The sequence below is a fragment of the Triturus cristatus genome, chromosome 2_2, assembly GCF_964204655.1.
Source record: "Triturus cristatus chromosome 2_2, aTriCri1.1, whole genome shotgun sequence".
Classification (NCBI taxonomy): Eukaryota; Metazoa; Chordata; class Amphibia; order Caudata; family Salamandridae; genus Triturus; species Triturus cristatus.
In genome coordinates this window covers 524,481,244-524,500,215 of record NC_140582.1, presented here as the reverse complement: position 1 = coordinate 524,500,215, position 18,972 = coordinate 524,481,244, and the positions used below count along the sequence as shown (strand labels likewise).

Sequence of the window (18,972 nt, the reverse complement as noted above, 5' to 3'; positions counted from 1 at the left end):
GTGCAGGGAGGGAGTCATCGCAGAACCAGGTCTCGGTTAAGAAGAGGAGATCTGGGGCCTGTAAGTCCAGCAAGACCGAGAGTTCGTGCGAGTGGGCAACAGCAGAACGGGTATTGAGGTAGACAGCTGTGATGGTTTTAGGGTTTGGCGGAGGAGCAGGCCTACAGGTCGTAGGCGGGGTATCCAGAATAGGAGGAGGGTGAGGGAGGGGAGAGAGGGAGGCTATGCCGAGAGCAGAAATGCGAGAGCTGGTACTGGTCGTGATGGGCCAGGAGCCCTGGTAGCTGCGAAGTAGGGCCGGGCTGTAGGTGATAGGTGGGGCAGAGTGTAAGGCCCCTAGTCCCGGCCGGTCGCGGACGGGCGCAGACGGGCTTGCCTTAGGCGCGCCTTCAGCGCGCAATCGTCGCGCCCGCTGCGCTCGTCCGCTGCGCTTCCTACCAAGACACATATTTATGGTCGTGAGGCGGGGAGTTGAAGGGGGCGTGGCCAACAGAGTGGGCGTGTCTGTGGAGCGCCTCGCGCTCGAGAATGGCGTCTGGAGGTGAGGGGTCGTTGCAGCGTGGAGCGCTGTTTAAAGAGAAGCCAAGAAGTGCGGGTAGGAGGGGAGGTGATAGAAACACGTTATCACAGTTTAAAATTTTAAAACAAAGTTATGCATTCTCCCGGCTTCCGCCTCAGGAGTCCAATAGCTAATGAAGCGCCTCGCTTCAGCGCTCGCTATATATACAAGAGGTCGAGGGGGCGTGGCCAACAGAGTGGGCGTGTCTGTGGCGCGCCTCGCGCTCGAGAATGGCGTCTGGAGGTGAGGGGTCGTTGCAGCGTGGAGCGCTGTTTAAAGAGAAGCCAAGAAGTGCAGGTAGGAGGGGAGGTGATAGAAACACGTTATCACAGTTTAAAATTTTAAAACAAAGTTATGCATTCTCCCGGCTTCCGCCTCAGGAGTCCAATAGCCAGGACTTCCTGGTGTGATCTTGGTTCGCAGACCCACCACCGGGGTTGGTGTTGCTGGGGTATCTATTCTAAGGTGAGGAATCTAACTAACGTGTTTCTTTCAGATGAACAAGTTACTTACCTTCGGTAACGATATATCTGTGAGAAACATTAGTTGGTTAGATTCCTCACCGCCCCACCCATCCTCCCCATTCTGCGAACCGATATCTAGGGTTAAGGTCATCCCTTTCAGGGCCCTAGATTCTTGGCACCAGTGTCGGTCTCTTGCATGGCTCTGCATTCCTGGCGCGGAAAGCTATGTACAAGAACTGACGTCAGCGCGCGAGGCGGCGTCTAAGTACTCCGATGACGTCATCCCGGCGATCACGATGCCAACGATGGACGCGGAGCCGCAGACGATGCCTAGCAACGTGCAACGGTATTGCTGACGAAAAAATCTTTCCGGATCAAGCCTGACGCCTGGGGATATTCTAAGGTGAGGAATCTAACTAACTCATTTTTCTTACAGATATATTGTTACCGAAGGTAAGTAACTTGTTCTTCAGTGGTGTACTGTGCAGTGGCGTACAGTGGAGTGGCATACAGTGGAGTGGGGTAGATTGAAGTGGTGTAGTGTTGAATAGCATACATTGAAGCCACGTAGAGTGTAGTTGTGTACAGTGGAATAGTGGAGTGGGGTACAGTGGAGTGGCATAGCATGGAGTGACGTAAAGCAGCATAAAGTGGAGTTAGGTACTCTACTTTTAAATTGTGAAGCATGGGTTCCCCCTTCTGTATGCTGCAAGCTGAGGTAAGGGCAGTAATATCTCTGGTGTGCTCACCAGTACACAGTCTTTGGAGAACAGCAATACTGACTTAGCCCCATCCCTCTAACTCTGCAACTTCTTCTCATGATGCGATTGTGCACATGCGTGCATCTGTGGCTTAAAAGAGTGGTGTTTGGGACACATGGAAGTAAAGGCAGCATTCAGTAACATCTGCTATGGGGAGCACAATCTACTTCTGTGGATCCTTTTCCGGCCAAAAAGTGAAGCCCACAACCTAAACAATTGGAATGTCCATCCTGGGTTGCAAATGTTCTTTGTCATTGGTCTCGGATGGAATGAGATGAATGTGGTTGCATTTGTAGGCTCCTGTACTTCTTTGGATGAAACCATTTCACGCAGTTATGAGTTTCTTTAGCCTTAACAGGTGCTTCTTCTATGAGTTTGTCTTTTATAGTCCATTTTCCAATCCACAGCCCTCAGGGGACTCGTCAGGCGAGATAGAATTGTCCACATGCAAGTCCAGATTTGGGAAGTAAGTTTTATTGCTCTGTGGTGGATTGCAGTGGTTCTAGGGTCATAAGGCCTCATCATTCTACTTGGTAGTCTAGATCCTTACAAGGCCTACACAGTGCCCATTGTTTGTTCTCCCTTCACAGTTTCTCCAGATCCTTCTCTTCATGGCAGTTTTTCCTTCGTGCAGTGCTGCCTCTAGCACCCCTCATAAGCAGTCAGTTGGCTCCTTCCCTCAAGGTGGTTTCAGAGCAGCTCTTCCTGGCAGGATGCAAAACGTATTATAATATGCATATTTGTAGAGTGCATGATTACCCTGAAGGATATCCTGGTGCTCAGCAGGTGTGGGTCTAGCCAAACCTAGGGCCTAGTGGGACTACTTGAAAAGCCAGGTCTTTAGTTTCTTGTGGAATTCAAGAAATGAGTAAGAGGTTCATGTATGTAGCAGCATGTCGTTCCAATGCTTCAGGAGCGATGCAGGAGAAGGCTCGATCGTGGGATCTCTTTTTCCATACATGTGGAATGTGTTTAAGTAGGATTCTGGATGAGCAAAGATGTATGGAAGATTTGTGCAAGCAAATGTGTTTGTTGAGGATTGCTGTGCCAGTGTTTTTTAGTGCCTTGAAAGTGTGGGTGAGGAGTTTGAGTTGTGCTAGTGTGTGGTGAATGGGGAGTCAGTGGAGTCCCTTGAGGTGTGGTGTGATGTGAGTGCGGCATGGGAGTGTTTTTGGCCACCAAGTTCTGAATAGTCTGCAGCATTCTGGTCAGTTTTTCAGTGATCTTGCCGTAGAGGGTGTTCCCAGAGTCCACCTTGCTTGTGACATGGTTGTGCATGACAGTTTTCCGGGTGCTGATTGGGAGTCATTTGAAAATCTTTCTCCACATCTTCAGGGTATGGAAGCATGAGGCGGTGATGGAATTGATTTGAGTGGTCATGTTGAGTTTAGTTTCAGTGACAATACTAAGGCTGGCGTCGGTATTGGGAGTGGGTGTCTGTAGGAAAGTGCAACTTTTTGAAGTGGTCACTCCCACTTTTTGCCTGATACCTGATGTGATTTCCCAAAAATGTATAACTTTTCCACGATTTCAGCTCCCCTGTAAGCCCCTAGTAAATGGTGCCCTTGGTACCTACGGCATTGAAACTGATGAGGGTACTCTAGTGCTGCAGCACTAATTGTGCCACCCTAGGGAGCCTTCACCACGATCATATAAACTGCCATTGCAATCTGCATATCTTGGTGCTGACAAAACCGAAGACCCGACATGACACACAGCCCTGTGTGCCATGTCTCATGTCTACAGACACTGCATGAGATATAGACAAGCCACCCCTACAGCAGGTCCTACAACCCAAAGGCAGGATGCACTATATTTCATATGTGAACATATCTGCCTGAACAGAAATGACCCTGCAATGTCTAAGTCCATTCTTCGCCATTGTTAGTGAACGGGGATGCTATAACGAGTAGATGGGCTGGACACTCGTCATTACAAATTCCCACGGCTCCATGATGGCTTCACTGTACCCCAAGATGTTTGGTACCAAACATCACGTCTTAATAAACCCACACTGATGCCGGTGTTGGATTTGTTAAGAAATGCACCCAGAGCTCAACTTAGGTGCCCCCTGAAAATCTACTGACTACTAGTGTGGTTACCGACTGGTCTCGGCTAGACTGCCATCACTAGACATGTTTCTGGCCTCCGGGGGTGAGAGCCGTCGCTCTGAGGCCAGGAACAATGCCTGCTCTGGGTGGATGTGTTCACACTTAGTCCATGTAGGAACTGCCTTCCAGGGCGGGAAGCTTCAAAGGCCATGCCGTCTCTGAAACGCGACCCAGGCATCTAGTGGAAGATGTCAACTCCCCTGTCCCCACTCTTTGGTGGGAGGACAGGTGGGAAAATTAGTTAAATTGGGAGGTGTGCCCACCCCTAGCCAGCACCACCTCTAAGGTGGGGCAGCTGATGTGGACCCCACTTTTTAGAATCCTCCATCTTGTGTTGGAGAAAATTGGCTTTTTAGGGTCAGGGTTATGCTCACTTTCCTCAGGTAATGGCTATATAAAGGGTGTAGTCACCCTAAAGGTAGGTAGCCCATTGGCTCCTACCTGGCACTCCCCTTAATACCCCTAAATTGAGTATTTAGGTGCTAGCCCTCGACCCAGAACTTCAAAGTCGACGGACCTAAAGATGAAGAGGACAAAGAAGAGCTGCTGAACCCGAGACCTGAGTTCCTGCCGCAGAGTTTTGGCATGAACCCCTGCCTGCTGCTTCTAGACCCGACAGTTGAGGTGAACTGTCTTGCCCTGCTGTTGTGTGGCCTCTAAGAACCCCAGAGTACTACCAGCCTTTGCAAACTGCACAAGAACTCCCTGGGAGTAGAGGAACTATTCCCCTGCAGACCGCAGGCACTGAAATCACATAGTGCAGTTGACCAACTTGCAGCTCCCTGGCCAGAACGGCACAGCAACCAACCAGTGAGAGGTACTCGTGCTCTGGAAGGTCAGATCTGTCAGACCTCCCCACGACCTCCCCCGCCCCGAGTGAGGAGACACCGGGACCGACAAGAGCCTTGCAGTACCAATCCCTGGGGTACCGGACATCCTGCAACCAAGACAGACGTTGAAGAGTCCAGTCTGGACTCCAACTGTACCAGAGCCCAGCAGCTGCCAAGGGACATCAAGACTCCCACTTTGAGAATGCCCAGCAGTCCTGAATTTGCCCATGCTAGCTGTTAACCCCTGACCACGATGAGCACCTTTGTGCGCTGGGGCCAGCCAACCTACCTGCTCTGCACCCAGCCCGCCCGCCCGGCCTGGGTAACAAAGGACCGGCTGTGCTCCCTTGTCCCTTAGGCCCTTGCAACCCTAGCCCCCGTTTAGGAGCTCTCAGATTTTCCCACAAGTCCACTTGTGTGCTGCCTGTCTGTAGAGGGCCCCCTTCCTCTTAGCATACCAGCTCCCTGCTTCCGGCGAAATTCGGGACACACCTGACGAACTGTTGGTAGAACATTGGACCTTGGCTTCCTGCTACTCTTAACCCGGTATGTGAACCCCTATAACTGTTTGTTCTGTGTGCTTTACCTACCTGTTTTTCCCCATAGGATTGCATGGTGCTTAATTGCACACACCTTTGAACTGTTTGCTTATCTTTGAAAATTCATAAGTGATACAGTACTTACCTTTGCACGTAGTTCTTAGTTTGAAAAAACATATATGTATGTATATATATATATATATATATATATATATACTAATTATTTTTCTAAATTGGTGTTGGGTTTATTCTTTGAGTGTGTCTCATTTATTGCCTCAGTGAGTACAACAAATGCTTAGCACTACCCTCTGATAAACCTAACTGCTTGCCCACACTATTATAAGTAGAGCATTAGTATTATCTACTTTTGCCTCTATCAACCAATTGGGGACTCATTGCACTCTCTGCACTGTGTACTTATTTTTAGTACACTATATAGAGAGCTAGCTTCCTACACTGTTGTTTCTTGCTCTGTTGACAACCCGGTGGAGTCCCATGGTGTAGTGCCCATTTTAAAGATCATGATTTTGGAATTGTCAGTGGGAGATTAAAGTCATGCAGGCATTAAACTTGATCCGGGTACTGGGCATCTTTTCTGTGAGGTAGCGAATGAGTTGTGTGTCGTTGGGGTAGGAGAGGACGTTGATGTGAGAACGGATGATGCTGGCTAGAGGGATCATGTATGCAGTGAAGGTCAGGGTTGATAATATCCTTGTGGAACTCCGCAGATGAGGTTGTGGGCTTCCGAGGTGTACAGTACCAGCCTGACTGACAGGATTCATCCAGACAGGAAGGAGCAGACCCATCAAAGTGTGTGTCTTGGTATTCTGATGTCACATAGGCGTTTGGTAAGGATGGGGTGGGAGACCATGTCAAATACTGCAAAGAGTTCCAGGAGGATGTGGTATGCCTTGTATCCCGCATCCAGACTCATGCGGAGGTCATCCATGGCGGCGATGATGGCAGTTTTTGAGCTGTGGTTGTGTCTGAATCCAGACTTAGCGGTGTCAAGGAGTTGGTGGTCGTTGATGTATTCGGTGAGACATCTGTTGATGATTTTCTCTAAGACTCTAGTGTGGAAATGGGGTCAACAGCAGACATTGCTAAGTTAGCATGAGTAGTATACGCTTGGCTGCCATTCTGCTGCTTTTGCACACAACACTACAGGGCTCTGTTCTCAGGAAATACTTTGCTGAAGCTGCTTCACATGAGAACTGTCTACCTTTCACATATCCAGCGTGGCACCGTGATCTCTGTCTGTACAGCCTGTTCAAGGTCGAATAACAATGTATGCTGTTGATTCACTTTGGTCAGTCCCACGCACATAGACATAACATGAAGCACAGCTGCCCACTCGGGTGCTTTTAATATGGCATTATATGCATGAGAAGGCACTTGGAGAAAACCTTTCCAACATAGAAGAGCTGGGCTGATCCTGATATGTAATTCACTGCATCTGATCTCGTAGGTATGGGGTCTCGCTTACAAAGCCAAGAGGTCTTCTATAATTATTCTAAACTAGTTCATGAGCACGGGAAGGGTGGTAAAAGGAGCTATAGTCTTGTTTCTACTGTCATTATAATATGATTTCCTCTTTTGTGCTTTATGGAATTATATTGTTTTTATGCATTATGCTGCTCATGTTGGCTAGAGTACTGCATCTTAGAGCACGTTAGTTAAAAATAAACATTTTAAACTATGCAGTGTCTGTTTACTCACATTGTGGACAAGTATGAATGTGAACGAAAATGTTCTCGTTTCCCACTATTCCTGAGAGTTTACTAAGTCGCATGTTCTAGGTTGTCTAATCATTGGTCGCTGTGCTGTAGTACGGAGAACGAATGAGACACTAATGCTAGTCGGATTGGGGTTCTGGGTACTGAGGTGGCTTTTTTGGTACACAACAATACACCGAGGTCCTGGTTTCCTGCGCATAGTTCTCTGCATGAGCAGAATTCCTGCAACAAGACCTTGGCTTGGAATGGTAGCAGGTAGATCGATCTTTAGTTAGCGATTATGGAAGAGTCATGGAGGGCTTCCTCAGCAATGGGAGGACAGTTGCCTGTTTCCAAGCATCTGTGAAGGGTGTGGAAAAGGTGGAGACTTTCAGAATAGGTGTGAATCTGTCAATAGTTGTCAGTCAGTCACCTCCCCCCAGCCCTGGAGTTCAGCAGTCTTCAATAAGCTCCATTGGTGTAGGGCCCCTGGCACTGGTTGATGAGAAATCCTGGAACACAACCTTTGAGTTTTTAGTCAGAGGATGTGGATTCCACAGACCCAGCTCTAGGACTGATCATAGGTGGTACCTGCCCTTGTGCATAATTCTTCCACACTGCTCAATCCACACTCTTTGTCCTCTAGTATCAGCCAGAAGGAGGGGTTGGGGTTGTGATCTCCCGGTCAGAGAGATTCAAAGCATAGGCACAAAAGAGGAAGTGGTGACCTCATCAGCTAACTCTAAAGCTGATTGGAATAACCCCTTTGGGTAAGAATGAAGCTGGTAGGGGCTAGGATGCACATTTTAGAGTCTGTTTCATTTCAAGGGACTTTAACTATGCTTTGTAGGTGCCCTGCAATTCAAATTACTGTCTGCAGGCTCTCTAAAATTACCATCTGGTATAATATCCACACATACATACAATACCTATATTTCATACAGACGAAACAAAGAACCCTGTTTCAATGAGCTAGACAACCATTTTAAATGAGAGTTGCTATTGAGCAATTCTCCTTCTGCAGGTGACAGTTAGGAGACCCGTTCTACAGTTGTAATCCGTGTCCGCCTCCACTTTCTGTTCTCAGGAGCCCAGTGAACTGAGAAAGGGCAGACGCAGAAAAGGAGTGATGCAAATGGTGGGCCGCTCCAGCCCACAAAGCCGTGCTCTGGGTCTGTCCATTTCTATTGCCAACCTACAATGTACATGCATGATTGTCGTGTGCGCAGGGGCCTAAAGTCACAAATATCTGGGCAGACGCTACATTGGAAACTCGGAGCCAAGTCGTACGCTCTCCAGAGCCATGCATGGGATATTTCTGTTCAAACGGGGGGGGGGGGGGGGGCGGGGGGTGTCAAGTAAAGTGGGTTCAAAAAGTGATATTTTTCATTTTAATCTGATATGAAAGTTTGCTCTGAGCTTGTGCAGAAACTGCTTAACTGAAGTACTCCCAAGTTTGGAATGTAATTAGAATTTCCCTCAGAGGTTTGCTTGGTTTGGTGTAAATCCATTCCGTAGTTTTTGAGATATTTGTATTACAAGAAGTGTTAGGTGGGCCTCAAAGAGTTACTTTTTAATTTATTTTATTTAATGCGATTTTATATAGCACAAACTTTACCCAAAGGTGTCAGAACGCTTTACAAAAGGACCAGTTACATTACATAAGGACTTTGGAGATCATGAGTTACATAAAAGATACAAACAGAAAAACTCTAAATTCACAAAAGAATTATAGTAAGTACATACGTCTACTACAGATACTAGTGGTTAGAGTTACATATATACAAGTTGCAAATCACTCGATTACATTTTAAAAAGCGATTAGGGTTGGACAATTAATGAGCAAGAAAGGTAAGTATATATGGAAGGGATTTGATCCTGTGTTTGAAAAAAAAATTATCTGCTTGGCTGGCTACTGAAATGTTTTTGATGCTGTGTCAGTTACAGTATGCTAGTACTGAAGCCTGCATCCTGGAATAAAAGAGTGCCTTGGAGAATATAAGGGGCATGGCGGCATACTCTGCCACCAGGAAGTTTGTGAGAGCGGTAGGAGAGAGGGACAGGGAAATTAGCTTCCAGAAGAGCAGGACTAAATAGGCGTTTTTCAAGTGGCATTTGTGCATTCGAATCCAAATAAGTAAGGTCACCTGTGATGTAATCTTTACCCATTCCCTAAATACCTACTGTTGGAAAACCACTCCCACACTAGAAGGGGTGGTGGTGGTCTTCCGGACACACTGTGGTAGCTTGGCTCGAGTGGTCAGGAATCAGGCTCCGTGCTAAGCATACAACATACCCAAACAATAACCATGCGTGCATCCGTTCCAAAAACGACTCTACACCGTAAAAATTATGAAAATAACTTTCTTTATCTGCTTTTTCTCTTAGTTGCTGATTGGAGAAAATAAATAACAATCACAATATACAAACTTTTTAGAAAGTGCAGGACAAATAAATACTGGCTTAATGATTCAATAAATAGGGGTGATCATAAATACTGAAGGCATAAATAAAAGTGCAATACAGACAGGCAATTAAATATTCTGAGGCAATAAATACTGTAACCAATAAATATTGTGCATCAATAAATACTGTGGACCAATAAATACAGTGGAACAATAAATAGGTTAAATACAATAAATACAGTGCCCCTAATAAATACTTAAAAGCTGACAGTGACACTCATGGATTCAGATCACTTTTGAATTCCTAAGGGCTGATTTGGCCCAGGCACAGCTTGTGGGGATGTGGAAGGCTTGGGGGTGTCTACTCCCTGGCTTGGTCAAGGCTGAGGCCTAAACTGAGGTAGATAAAGGGGGAAAATACCAGAGACCTGGCTCTCTCTCTCCACACAACTTCTCTAGATTAGTCCCAGTTCACCCCTGGCACAGTCAGGTTGGTTCCAGCACCTCCCTAGCCCCTTAGAGCAGTCTCTCAGGTCTCCACAGGGCCTTAGGCGCCCTCTACTCCACTTACTGCCCTTTTTCTGATGCTCCGACGCCGCTGGAGTCGTATCGATGCCGTGAGGCGGTTCCGGTTCGATGTCGGCGGCCTCGGCACAATGTCAGTTCTTTGACGACGCCGGCAGGCGGATCCGGTCTCGATGTCAGCGGCCTCGGTTCGATCTCGACCTCCGATTCGATGGCGTCGGGCAGTCTTACTCGATGTCGACTTCGGGCGGCTCCGGTCCGATGGCGACCTCGGCTTCGATGACGTCGGCCGGCCTTGCCTCGATGTCGACTTCCGGCGGCTCCGGAGTGCGATCCTCACTCCCGACCTCCGGTGCTCCTCACAGGTTTCCGGCGACTCCGGAGTGCGACCTCCACTCCCGACCTCCGGCACGATTCTCACAGGTTCCGGCGACTCCGGAGTGCGATCCTCACTCCCGACCTCCGTTACCCTTCTCCTCGGTCTCCGACGACTCCGGAGGGCGGACTTCACTCCTCCGATGACGCCGCTCACTCGACCTCGGGTGACTTCCTCCTCGACCTCTGGTATTCCTCACGACCTCTGACGGCGCCCTCTCTCGACCTCTGGCGGCTCCGGGTACGACGTCTGCTTTTCCAGTCAGCGCCGCTTCTCCACCTCGGGCTCCAGGTCTTAGGCTACTCGACGTCGGACTTCAGGGAAACCAGCTTCCAGGTCAGGATCTTGCTGTTCTCTTGTCTCTAAGGCCTGTTCCTGCTGTCCAGGTCCTCAGGATGGTTTTTCTGACTTCTTCCCACACAGGGCTCTAGGCTGGGCTCCGTCAGTAGGGACTAGTATCAAGGGTGGGTTTATGGACCCCACTCCAGGCACAAGTTTCCACCCCTGCTGCTTCACTCCTTCCTCCTTCACGTTTTTGCTGCTCACTCCTCACCAGTCAGGTGCCAACTGCCAGCTCCAACTGCCAACTCTCTGTCTTAGCTTCCCAACATTCTAAACCGCCTCCAACTGTCACAGGGTTCTGGAATGTTCTGGAAGGTGCTGGTAGGTTCCAGTGGATGCTGGTGATGTCACAGGTGGCCACCATTTTGTGCTTCAGGCCCTCAGACAGAAGTTTCAGGGGTAGGTAAAATGGCTCCCTGAATCTGCAGCAACACTAAAAAGTCTGGTGGTTCCCAAAAAGGAAAAATTCAAACAGGGTTTGAGGCAAAAGTGGGACAAAATAAATAATGATGAGGAGGGACCACCCAAAGGGCTGACAGGTCTAACACGCGTCCCCCCCAGCTGAAAGTGGGGAGAGCTACCCAACCCCTTGGGAGTTCTCATCACTAAGGCGGAAATACCTTGAGAGACCGTCTGCATTGGCGTGGTCCACTCCAGGCCGATGTTCCACCTGAAAGTCCATTCCCTGTAGGGAAATAGACCACCTCAACAACTTGGGATTCTCCCCCTTCATTTGCATCAGCCAACGAAGGGGTCTGTGGTCGGTCTGAACCAGGAAGTGCGAGCCAAACAGGTATGGCCGCAACTTCTTCAGAGCCCATACCACTGCAAAGGCTTCACGCTCTATTGCACTCCACTTCTGTTCCCTGGGAAGTAGTCTCCGGGATAGGAAGACCACGGGTTGATCCAGACCCTCTTCGTTGAGTTGCGATAACACTGCCCCAATGCCATGTTCTGATGCATCTGTCTGGACAATGAACTCCTTGGAAAAGTCTGGGGCCCTTAAGACCGGGGCCTCGCACATGGCTTTCTTCAATCTCTCAAAGGCTTGCTGACAAGCCTCCGTCCAGACTACCCGTCGAGGTTGTTTCTTGGACGTGAGCTCCGTGAGGGGGGCTACGATGGTACCGTATCCCTTCACGAAGCGACGGTAGTATCCCGTGAGGCCCAAAAATGCTCGGACCTCAGTCTGAGTCTTGGGGGGTTCCCAGGCCATGATGGCCTCGATCTTCGCCTGGAGGGGTTGCACCGCTCCCCTACCCACCAAGTGTCCAAGGTACACTACCGACCCCTGCCCGATCTGGCACTTGCTGGCCTTGATCGTCAATCCAGCTTGTCTCAGGGCCTGGAGAACAGCTTGCAGGTGACGCAAGTGATCCTCCCAGCTGTTACTGAAGACGGCTATGTCATCCAGATAAGCAGCAGAGAAACTCTCCATTCCGGTGAGGATCTGGTTTACCAGGCGCTGAAACGTGGCAGGTGCGTTCTTGAGCCCAAAGGGCATCACACAGAACTGGTAGTGGCCATTGGGCGTGGAGAAGGCTGACCTTTCCCTTGCTCCATCAGTCAAAGAGATCTGCCAGTACCCAGAAGTAAGGTCAAAGGTACTTAGATATTGGGCAGCTCCCAGCCGGTCAATCAATTCATCCGCCCTAGGGATCGGATGAGCATCAGTTTTGGTCACTGAATTCAGTCCCCGATAGTCCACACAGAACCTCAGTTCTGGTTGGGCACCCGGTGGTGCAGCTTTTGGTACTAACACCACCGGACTGGACCAGGGGCTGCTGGAAGGTTCGATCACTCCTAGCTCCAGCATCTTAGTGACTTCACTATGAATGCTGGCCTTCACCTTGTCTGACATCCGGTAGATCTTGGACTTCACAGGTGGGCTGTCTCCTGTGTCCACGTCATGGACGCACAGGTGAGTCCTACCCGGGACAAGGGAGAACAACGAGGAGTACTGCCCCAGGACCTGGCGACAGTCCTCCTGCTGTTCAGGAGTTAGAGATGGGGAGAGAATCACTCCCTCCACCGACCCATCCTTCTCTTGAGACGCAAACAGATCAGGGAGAGGCTCGCTTTCCACGTCCTCTCCTCCGTCAGTCACCATCATCAAGATGACTTCGGGCCTCTCATGGTGGGGTTTGAGGCGGTTGGCATGCAGCACCCGCAGGGGCTGACGAGGGGTCTTCAGGTCCACCAAGTAGGTAGCCTTACCCTTCTTCTCCAACACCTCAAAGGGTCCTGACCAGCGATCCTGGAGGGCACTAAGCTCTCCCGGTTCGATCACCCACACTTTCTGGCCAGGCTCCAACTCCACCGGGTGAGCATTGTGGTCATACCACGCCTTCATTACTGCTTGGCTGGCTTCCAAGTTGTCAGAAGCTTGCTTCCACAACTTAGCCATTTGGCTCCGGAAGACCAGCATGTAGCTCACCACATCCTGGGGAAGCTTTCTGGGAGTTCTTTCCCATCCGTCTCTCACCAGGTTGAGAGGTCCACGTACAGGGTGCCCATACAGAAGCTCGAAGGGGCTGAAGCCCACTCCCTTCTGTGGCACTTCCCTGTAGGAAAAAAGTAAACAGGGTAGGAGGACGTCCCATTTCCTCCGCAGGCTTTCAGGCAGACTTCTGATCATGCCCTTCAAGGTTTTATTAAACCTCTCCACCAGACCATTGGTCTGGGGGTGGTAAGGAGTTGTGAACCGGTATGTCACTCCACACTCCTTCCACATTGCCCGCTTATACGCTGACATGAAGTTGGTTCCCCTGTCGGACACAACTTCCTTGGGAAAACCCACTCGGGTAAAGATTCCCATCAGGGCCCTTGCCACAACAGGTGCTGTTATGGTCCTCAGAGGTATTGCCTCTGGGTACCGTGTGGCATGATCCACCAGAACCAGGATAAACCGGTGACCAGCTGTAGTTGGCGGATCTAATGGACCCACAATGTCGATGCCCACCCTTTCAAAGGGGGTGCTAACGACAGGAAGTGGTTCCAGGGGAGCTTTCAGCTTCACCCCTGTTTTCCCACTGGCTTGGCAAGACACACATGTCCGGCAGTAGGTATCGGACGACACTTTCATCTGAGGCCAATAAAAGTGTGGGACAAGACGGGCGAAGGTCTTGTCTTGTCCCAGGTGTCCTGCCAATGGTATCTCGTGAGCCAACTCCAGAAGGAAGGCTCGATAACGTTGAGGAACTACCAAGGCTCGTGACGATCCGTGTAGGGGTGCCTTGGGTTCACTGTAGAGGAGGCCATCCTCCCAGTAAACACTGTAGTTCCCTTCAACGTTCCCTGCTGCCTGGGCTTCGGCCTGTCGCCTCAGCCCCTCAAGGGTAGGGCACTCCCTCTGGCCCTGGCAGAATTCCTCCCTGGACGGGCCTCCCTCCACGTGCCACTCGGCCGGGATGGGTAGGTCCTCCAGGTTGGTAACGTCCCCCACCGCAGACTCCTGGTCCACCACCTCCGGTGGCCTATCCGTCCTACGGGGTGGGGACGCCGAGGCAGGCTCCTCCTGTCCTCGGTTCTTCCCTTGACTGGCAGCTGGCTGGGCCTTTGTTCCAGGCTCCAGCCGAAATGAACTCCCTCTTCGGGTAGTCGCGGACCTTGTGCTAACACAGGCCCAGTCAGGTGTACCCAGCATCTCAGTGTGAGTCCGGTATTCCACCTCCTTCCAAGCGTTGTGCTCCATGTCATTCCCCAGCAGACAATCGACTGGCACGGCAGGGCTTACGGCAACTCGAAGTGAACCTGCAACCCCCCCCCATTCAAAGGGAACCTCGGCCACTGGATAGTGGCCTGTTCTGCCGTCAGCCATCGCGGCTGGGTGGAGTACATCGGGAATTACCTGCTCTGGAGACACCAGTTGGCTACGCACCATAGTCATACTGGCTCCTGTGTCTCTCAGAGCCTCCCCTCTTTGGCCGTTGATGGTGACCCACTGCCCATACTTTGCGGTATTTGCGGGCACCTGGATCTTAGGAACCATCTCCCGTTCTCCCAGGGACACTAAAGTGACACCCGCCCACTCCCTTCCCTTAGTTAAGGGCATCTCCTCCCCGAGCACTACACTAGCTACTCCGGGGGTCTTTCCTCCAGTGGGAGGGGGTGGTCGTTTCAGGCACTTCGGATCTCCTTTATAGTGTCCAACGCCACCGCACTCGTAGCAATGGACAACCCTTGGCTGCTGACTCTGGCCAGGATTAGGGTTTCTGGGCGGGTTAGCCTTAGGGGTGAATCCTGTTCCCTTCCCTTGGAAGTTATTTTGGGGGCCTTTGGAGAACTCCTTTTTCTTTTCCCCTCCCTCTTTCTTCTGGGGGGCGCCCTGTCCGGCCTTTTGAGTATCCCCTCCAGTCCCCCTTGTGGACACCCGGGTACTAGCCCAAATGTCCGCCTCCTCAGCAAGCTTCCGGGGACTGGTCAGCTTGCTATCCACCAGGTGTTGCCGCAGTTCAGGGAAACATTTCTCGAGCAGGTGTTCCTTCAGTACCAGGTCAAACAACCCCTCGTAGTTCCTCACTTCACTGCCCTGAATCCAACCTTCCATTGCCTTCTTCGCATAGTCCAGGAAGTCCACCCAATTCTGCGTGCCCAGTTTGTGACTACCCCTGAACTTCTGTCTGTACTTTTCAGGTGTTAGTCCAAACTTTCTGATGAGCGCCAGTTTCATGGTGGGGTAGTGGGTCTGCTCATCCTCCTCGAGGGCCAATAAAGCATCCCTACCCGCTGGAGGCATGTACTTGTACAATCCCCCTCCCCAGTACTTCTCTGGAACCCCATGGGCCCTCAATGAGACCTCATAGGCCGCTAGCCACTTGGCGATATCGTCGCCCACTCCATAGCTAGCTACTATGTCCTTTGGCAGGTATGGTTTAGGTTCCCTGGTGATCTCTTGGGTTTGGCTGCCACCATTAGGAACAGGTTGTGCCCCGATTCTCAAGATCTGAAGATCTATTTCTTTCAGTCGTAATTCATGGGCCATCCTCTGCTCCTCCTTCTCCAGCCTTGCTAAGTCCCATGTGAGCTGTCTTTTCTCCCTCCGGTCTGTTAACTCCACCTCAGACAAGCCACCGCTAGAGGCACTGCTGCCCTTCCTAGAAATGGTTCTGGGCCCTGCTGACAGGTTCCCCACCTCAGGTTGGTACATCTCAGCCCCCTCGGGGTCAGGCTCTCCATCCCTGTCTTCCTCCTCAGCCTTGCTTTCTCGGCGTGCCTCCCCCCAAGCCCTTAAGCTGGTTTGGAGTGCACCCTTCTTTGCTCCTGGGGGACAGTACACCCCCTCCCGCTGGCAAAACTCCCTGAGTTGGGCCACAGTGTACGTTTCTAGATTTTCTAGTACAAACTCCATCTTGCCCACTCAGGTTAGAGGACAGGTTTTTGTGCAGTAACTATGCAGGGGGGTACCTTTAATAATACCTCCTCCCACCACCAGAGTAAATTTGGAAAAAACAAAAACCCACAATTAGGAAGGCCGCTCTTGAGAAAACTCCCGGTGTAGGCCTATGGACTACCCACAGTTATTGTTGAGTATGCGTAGGCACAGCTCTATCCCACCACTGAACACCAATTTATGTTGGAAAACCACTCCCACACTAGAAGGGGTGGTGGTGGTGGTCTTCCGGACACACTGTGGTAGCTTGGCTCGAGTGGTCAGGAATCAGGCTCCGTGCTAAGCATACAACATACCCAAACAATAACCATGCGTGCATCCGTTCCAAAAACGACTCTACACCGTAAAAATTATGAAAATAACTTTCTTTATCTGCTTTTTCTCTTAGTTGCTGATTGGAGAAAATAAATAACAATCACAATATACAAACTTTTTAGAAAGTGCAGGACAAATAAATACTGGCTTAATGATTCAATAAATAGGGGTGATCATAAATACTGAAGGCATAAATAAAAGTGCAATACAGACAGGCAATTAAATATTCTGAGGCAATAAATACTGTAACCAATAAATATTGTGCATCAATAAATACTGTGGACCAATAAATACAGTGGAACAATAAATAGGTTAAATACAATAAATACAGTGCCCCTAATAAATACTTAAAAGCTGACAGTGACACTCATGGATTCAGATCACTTTTGAATTCCTAAGGGCTGATTTGGCCCAGGCACAGCTTGTGGGGATGTGGAAGGCTTGGGGGTGTCTACTCCCTGGCTTGGTCAAGGCTGAGGCCTAAACTGAGGTAGATAAAGGGGGAAAATACCAGAGACCTGGCTCTCTCTCTCCACACAACTTCTCTAGATTAGTCCCAGTTCACCCCTGGCACAGTCAGGTTGGTTCCAGCACCTCCCTAGCCCCTTAGAGCAGTCTCTCAGGTCTCCACAGGGCCTTAGGCGCCCTCTACTCCACTTACTGCCCTTTTTCTGATGCTCCGACGCCGCTGGAGTCGTATCGATGCCGTGAGGCGGTTCCGGTTCGATGTCGGCGGCCTCGGCACAATGTCAGTTCTTTGACGACGCCGGCAGGCGGATCCGGTCTCGATGTCAGCGGCCTCGGTTCGATCTCGACCTCCGATTCGATGGCGTCGGGCAGTCTTACTCGATGTCGACTTCGGGCGGCTCCGGTCCGATGGCGACCTCGGCTTCGATGACGTCGGCCGGCCTTGCCTCGATGTCGACTTCCGGCGGCTCCGGAGTGCGATCCTCACTCCCGACCTCCGGTGCTCCTCACAGGTTTCCGGCGACTCCGGAGTGCGACCTCCACTCCCGACCTCCGGCACGATTCTCACAGGTTCCGGCGACTCCGGAGTGCGATCCTCACTCCCGACCTCCGTTACCCTTCACCTCGGTCTCCGACGACTCCGGAGGGCGGACTTCACTCCTCCGATGACGCCGCTCACTCGACCTCGGGTGACTTCCTCCTCGACCTCTGGTATTCCTCACGACCTCTGACGGCGCCCTCTCTCGACCTCTGGCGGCTCCGGGTACGACGTCTGCTTTTCCAGTCAGCGCCGCTTCTCCACCTCGGGCTCCAGGTCTTAGGCTACTCGACATCGGACTTCAGGGAAACCAGCTTCCAGGTCAGGATCTTGCTGTTCTCTTGTCTCTAAGGCCTGTTCCTGCTGTCCAGGTCCTCAGGATGGTTTTTCTGACTTCTTCCCACACAGGGCTCTAGGCTGGGCTCCGTCAGTAGGGACTAGTATCAAGGGTGGGTTTATGGACCCCACTCCAGGCACAAGTTTCCACCCCTGCTGCTTCACTCCTTCCTCCTTCACGTTTTTGCTGCTCACTCCTCACCAGTCAGGTGCCAACTGCCAGCTCCAACTGCCAACTCTCTGTCTTAGCTTCCCAACATTCTAAACCGCCTCCAACTGTCACAGGGTTCTGGAATGTTCTGGAAGGTGCTGGTAGGTTCCAGTGGATGCTGGTGATGTCACAGGTGGCCACCATTTTGTGCTTCAGGCCCTCAGACAGAAGTTTCAGGGGTAGGTAAAATGGCTCCCTGAATCTGCAGCAACACTAAAAAGTCTGGTGGTTCCCAAAAAGGAAAAATTCAAACAGGGTTTGAGGCAAAAGTGGGACAAAATAAATAATGATGAGGAGGGACCACCCAAAGGGCTGACAGGTCTAACACCTACTAAATACTTTCTGCATTATGTATCCACATGGAAGAAATGTTTTAGAAGTACAGAATTACCTTGACTATGCAAGTCATACTTTACTGTTAAGTGTTAGCATCTTTTAGTTTTGATTGTGAATATTTTTTACATCTGTTTCTTTTGTACTTCACAGGCAAGCTGATGCAGATAGTCTTTGGTCACTGGGATGTGGTAACTTGCCTAGCTCGTTCTGAATCATATATTGGAGGTGATTGTTATATTCTCTCAGGATCTCGTGATGCAACCCTACTGCTCTGGTACTGGAATGGCAAAAGTAACGGCATTGGAGACAATCCTGGCAGTAAGTAAATATATTGCCATATGTAAGCGTGGATTGCAATGTTTATAACTGAACAAAAAATGTAGAATATCCTCTTACAATGTATACTCACCTGCAACCTACGAGGCCGCTTTTTCAATCTTCTCATGAACATGGTCATTTGCATGGATTACATCTTGCTATACAACCCTCTTTTATATGTGGGCTGGAGCAAATTTAATTACTGGTTAAACCCCCTCAACTACTGTTTCATTCACATAAACGAAGTACGTCTCACTCAAAGCAACCATTTCCCACTATGGTCTTCGCCATTCCCACTCCTTAACTTCTACTACAGTATTTATAGCCCTTCTGTAATATTCTCCCTTGCTACCATCTGCATGTGCACTACTCATCCCTTCTCTCTGCCTTGCCCCTCTTAAGCCCATGCCAACCATCACACCCTGATGACT

The 18,972-nt window shown here is 50.2% G+C and overlaps 1 protein-coding gene across 3 annotated transcripts in view; it reads left to right on the top strand.

Annotated features, from left to right (window-relative positions):
* Positions 1-18,972, top strand: part of LRBA (LPS responsive beige-like anchor protein) — a 2,426,603-nt gene that overhangs the window by 2,242,603 nt on the left and 165,028 nt on the right. For all 3 annotated transcript variants that reach the window (XM_085641653.1, XM_085641654.1, XM_085641652.1), the window contains exon 53: positions 18,374-18,541. In XM_085641653.1, the coding sequence (XP_085497779.1) occupies positions 18,374-18,541 (168 nt within the window). The remainder of the gene's footprint in view (positions 1-18,373; positions 18,542-18,972) is intronic.